The 5,624-nt window shown below is 43.4% G+C and overlaps 1 protein-coding gene across 1 annotated transcript in view; it reads left to right on the forward strand.

Annotated features, from left to right (window-relative positions):
• The window catches only part of FBXO28 (F-box protein 28), a 43,852-nt gene continuing 38,228 nt past the window's right edge, over positions 1–5,624 (forward strand). Inside the window, exon 1 of the mRNA XM_003790972.3 lies at positions 1–304. Within this exon, the coding sequence (XP_003791020.1) occupies positions 38–304 (267 nt within the window). The 5' untranslated portion in view covers positions 1–37. The remainder of the gene's footprint in view (positions 305–5,624) is intronic.

A 5,624-nucleotide genomic window follows, 5' to 3' on the forward strand; every position in this document is an offset into this window, starting at 1 on the left:
TCCCCTCGCAGTGGGGGGAAGGAATCAAACCCCCAAGATGGCGGCGGCGGCGGAGGCGCGAATGGCGGAGGAAGGAGGCGGCGGCCACGGCGACGGCGGCTCCTCTTCGGCCACTGGCTCTGCCCAACGACAGCCCCCACAGCCCCCACCCCAGACCCCGCAGCCGGCGTCCCAGGCATCCCCAGCACCGGCGCTGTCTCCGGACCAGCTGCCTCAAAACAACACGCTGGTGGCGCTGCCCATCGTAGCCATCGAGAACATCCTCAGCTTTATGTCCTACGACGAAATTAGCCAGCTCCGCCTGGTGAGGCCCCCGTGGGACCCCCGCCTCCCTCTCTTCTGGACCGAAGTCCGGGGAGGGGAGGCCCCCTGTTGACCCCCGCCGGCTCCACATCCCGGAGCGCGCCCCTCCCGCCCCGAACTCTTCCCTCGGGGTCTCTCGGCAGAAGTGGGCTAGTTCCCGAGGGCGCCCTTGTTGCGGGCCTGGGGCAACTCCCGAGGGAACTTCACCGTGGGGGCTCCTTGCCCGTCTGAGAACTGGCCCACGGCGGAAGAGGAGCGGAGTTGGCCTTTCCACCGGCCGCCCCGCGATGCGGGACACCCCCCCTCCCCAGGGGTCTTTTCGTCTGCCTTTTGTATACAGCCTGCTTTTCTCCAGCCCAGGTCGGGGGAGAAAACTCAAAAGTAGGCAAACGGTCTCAGTCAGGCTTGGTTTGCTTTGCAAGAATAACGTATTGTTCCCCTAGCCACCCCAAGTTTCCTTGTTCGAGAAGATAAAGTAGGGTTGCTCAGTTCTGCCAGAATTCGGGTAGAGGTTCTGAAGAATTCGAACGTGTTTCCGTGGCTTTAAACCCCAGTGTCCTAGTAGACCACCAAAGTAGAGCCTTGCGAATTGACCGCTTCGGCTTTGCCTCAGCTTGACGCTTCCTATTCTTTCTAAAGGAACTTAATACCCCTGAGCAGTGGCTTTTTCTTTTGCAATTCATATCTAATTCACCTGCCAGCTTTAAGACAGGTTTGTTTGTACCTTAAAGTCACAGCGGGTCGGTCCATGATTTTTTAAAATGATTAATTTGCCATTGAGGTTTTATTTCAGGCCAAAGGTTTGTTAAATGCCTTATTCTAGTCACATATTTTGCTTCCTTTCACTGAATTTAAGTGGTAAAATTGAAGGAAGTGGGCATTTTGAAGTGATTACATACCGATTCTGTATAGAAGCTAAATCTGTGCTCAAGATTGTTTTTAGGAGGACAAAGACAGATTTCTGAATGTGCTATGTATAGCATTTTCTTATTAATCAGTATGCCATATAGTAAACTTACACTACCGTTTAAAACTGATTATAATTGGATTTTTGAAGAAAATAGTATTTATAAAAGAAAGTTTATAAATATTATTTCAAACTGATGTGCAATTTTTTTCTAGTCAACATAGCAGTTCATGTCAGTCTGCAGGATGGAAAATTTCTGCAGTTGAAATAGATACATCAAAATTAATTGTTCCTGAATTTTCAAAACATTTCTTCTTAAAATTTCATGTAGAATCCTAGAATGGTGTTTGATCAAAATTCACACTGTACATTCATGGGGCTTGGAAATAAAGCATAAAATGTGATTGAATTGAGCCATTCGACTAACAATGGCTTCGAAAAGCTTGGAATGTTCACCCTTCTGTTTCTTAAGTGTTGAGGAAAATGTAGGTTTTTGTTAGTCATTTGCTTTTTAAAAAATCAAAACGTTTTTAAAGAGGGGGGTACCATCCTATCCTAACCAGAGTTAAAACTCGTCCGACCGTTTAGTAATAAATGATATCTCTGGCTCGGCGCCTGTGGCTCAAGTGGCTAAGGTGCCAGCCACGTACACCCAAGGTGGGGGGTTCAATCCAGCCGGGGCCGCCAAACAACAATGATGGCTGCAACCAAAAAATAGCCGGGCGTTGTGGTGGGCGCCTATGGTCCCAGCTACTTGGGAGGCTGAGGCAGGAGACTCGCTTGAGCCCAGGAGTTGGAGATTGCTGTGAGCTAAGGTGCCACGGCACTCTACCCAGGGGAACAGCTTGAGGATCCTGTCTCAAAAAAAAAAAAAAAAAAAAAGATACATCTCTGTCAAACAAGATATTCAGCTGCATTCTTAATTTTTAAGCATTTATCCTCCTAATATTACAAATTTATAATTTCAAATGCTGATTTTTCATAAGGAGACCCTTCTATACCACAGCCCTATCCCTAGGAAAAGGTTTGCTCCCAATTTTACATTTGCAAATGTGTTTTTTTAGTAATGGGGAACTGTTAGTGTTTTTTTATTTAAGGCTAATTGATAATTCTTAGCTAGATTAAATGGATAATTTTGGGGGGAGATTTGGAAATGTCTAGTTTGGAAGGTACAATTCAGGTAACATAAAAGAAAGATGCTCTTTCTTGCCACTAGGTGTCAGCATTAATGTAATTATTGCTGAAATTTTCCAAAATTGGCACGCAAGAGACAGTGCCTAATAAATGATTCTTTATGTGCCTTTTCAAGTGACCATTTATACCTAAAGAATTGTTTGCCAAAAAATTAAAGGACTTTAGTATAGGTACTACCATCTGACATCTAAATTACATAGTCCCTTTCATTGTATTTTCTTAAGTGATATTAAGTCTGGATATGCTTGAAAGGGAGTAATATTAATTAAACAAAATTGGTTTTCATGAAGCTGATGGTTGATGAGGTAGTTTATGTATTGTTCAGGTGTTTGGGTTTTTTCTTCCTTACCATTTTGCTTATTAGAACCTCAGTTGTAACTGCTGTTAGCACCTAACTTAGAAGACAGGCATACAATCCATGCACTTAAACTGCTCTGCATTTATTTATTTACTTATTTATTTATATATTTTTTTGAGACAGAGTCTCACTATGGTGCCCTAGGTAGAGTGCCGTGACGTCAACAGCTCACAGCAACCTTTAACTCTTGAGCTTAAGCAATTCTATTACCTCAGCCTCCCAAATAGCTGGGACTACAAGTGCCCACCATAATGCCTGGCTGTTTTTTGTTGTTGTTGCAGTTGTTGTTTTAGCTGGCCCAGGTCAGGTTTGAACCTGCCAGCTCTGGTGTATGTGGCTGACACCCTAACCACTAAGCTCTGGGCGCTGAGTCTTGATCTATATTTTCTTTAAAAGATATACTCTAGGCTCGGCGCCTATAGCTCAACCAGCTAAGGCGCCAGCCACGTACACCTAAGGTGGAGGGTTCGAATCCCCAGCCTGGACCCGCCAAACAACAATGACGGCTGCAACCAAAAAATAGCCGGGCGTTGTGGCGGGCGCCTGTGGTCCCAGCTACTTGGGAGGCGGAGGCAGGAGACTCGCTTGAGCCCAGGAGTTGGAGGTTGCTGTGAGCTGTAATGCCACGGCACTCTGCCCAGGGGGACAGCTTGAGGCTCTGTCTCAAAAAAAAAAAAAAAATAAAAAAAAATAAAAGATATACTCTAAATCTAAATTGCTACAATAATATTTTTCAATTATTTGTGCAAATTAGTTGATAATAGTCTTTGTTTCCTGTTAAGGTGAATAATTAAAATTTCACTCCCATCAGGTGTTTTCCAAAGGGCTATCTGAATGCCTTATTAAAATGGATTTCCTCCCCAGGCCATTGACTAGTAATGTAGAGCTAACTCCTGGTTTCACAAAAAAAAAAAGACAGAGTCTCACTTTGTTACCCTCAGTAGAATGCCCTGGCATCTAGCTCAGTGCCTGTGGCTCAAGTGGCTAAGGCACCAGCCACGTACACCCAAGGTGGCGGGTTCGAATCCAACCCGGGCCCGCCAAAACAACAATGACGGCTGCAACCAAAAAATTGCCAGGCGTTGTGGCGAGCACCTGTGGTCCCAGCTACTTGGGAGGCGGAGGCAGGAGACTCGCTTGAGCCCAGGAGTTGGAGGTTGCTGTGAGCTGAAATGCCATGGCACTTTACCCAGGGGGACAGCTTGAGGCTCCTGTCTCAAAAAAAAGAATGCCCTGGCATCATACACACAGCAACCTCGAACTCTTGGGCTTAAATCGATTCTCTTGCCTCAACCTCCCAAGTAGCTAGGTCTGTAATCTCCTGCCACAATGCCGGGCTGTTTTTAGAGGCTGGGTCTCGCTCTTACTCAGGTTGATCTCAAACCTGTGAGCTCAGGCAGTCCGCCCACCTCCACCTTCCAGAGTGCTAGGATTACAGGCGTGAGCCACCACGCCCAGCCTTAGAAATTGTTTCTTAAATATTTAACTCCTCCAATATAAAATTATTTGGCAGGACACAGCCTTCAAAATGACAAAACACATGTACTTTGAGTTGCTTCTCCAGTAAAACAGATAAATTTGTGCTGATGCAGCATTAGTATGTCACCCAGACTCCCTTGACAGGTTTTGTGAGAGACTTTGAAACAAGAAAGAAAGGTTATGAAGTGATGGCCTGCTTTAGGGAGCAGCAGGTCAAAGCTAACTTTGGCTCTTAAGCACAAAATTCTTACCCATTAAAAAATAAGTACAAGAACTTTAAAGATATTTTAGAGAGATACTGTCAAATTTGTTCCTCTTTGGTTCAGCAAAGTACCTATAAATTTAAAAGAATCCCATTAGTGGGATATGAATTGGACTAAAACATTAAGAATTCTTATTATCTGGAATGAAATTTTCTACTCAGCAACAAAATACATAAATCTCTGTTATGCTTTTGTCCCAAGCTATTTCTCTAAAGCACAGTAGCTAGTTAAATTTAGCTATTTATAGTTCATTTCATATCTTTGCTTCAGATATGTTAGAAAATTTCAGTTGTCAAGTGGGTTGATTGGTAGGAAATGTGAAGGAAAATGAGGAACCATTACTTTTGTTTTTAAGTCGTCAAGCTGTCTTCCTCATTTATCTCTATACCAAGAGTTCTCAAAATTTCTGATACAGGGCACCTTTAAATTCTTGAAAGTTACTGAAGATTCTAAATGCTTACCTTAGAAAATTCTGGAAAATACAATATACAGACATATTCCATTAGCTATAAGAACAATAATGTCATCACATGTCATACTGCTTCTAGAATATTCCACTGGATACTTGTAAGAGAATGAGTAGAAAAGGCAAATTATTTTTTATTTTATTTTTTTTTTTGTTTGTTTTAGAGATAAGAGTCTTATTTTGTCACCCTCAGTAGAGTGCTGTGGCATTACAACTCACAGCAACCTCAAACTCTTGGGCTCAAGCGATCCTCTTGCCTCAGCCTCCCAAGTAGCTGGGACTACAGGCGCCTGCCACAATGTCTGGCTGTTTTTTGGTTATAGTTGTCGTTGTTTGGTGGGCCTGGGCTGGATCCAAACCCTCCAGCGCTGGTGTATGTGGCTGGCACCCTAGCTGCTGAGCTACAGGCATCAAGCCTGAAATAAATGTATGTTTTCTTTCCAAGTGACTATCTAGGAGAGATATTCATAGGATAATCTAGTGATCTTAGGCAATCCATACAAGAATTTTTTATGGAGAATTAAAATATTCTTATGGGAGAGGTAGTAAGTTGTACCCATATTTAGGCAAGAGAGATTAAGGTGAGTTCCCTGAAAAAGCAAATAGTACAAGATCCAAATGGTTTGGCTCATTCATTCTTTTTTTTTTTTTTTT

Source organism: Otolemur garnettii, unplaced genomic scaffold, assembly GCF_000181295.1.
Source record: "Otolemur garnettii isolate 467f Iridium unplaced genomic scaffold, OtoGar3 scaffold00045, whole genome shotgun sequence".
In the NCBI taxonomy this organism is placed as follows: Eukaryota; Metazoa; Chordata; class Mammalia; order Primates; family Galagidae; genus Otolemur; species Otolemur garnettii.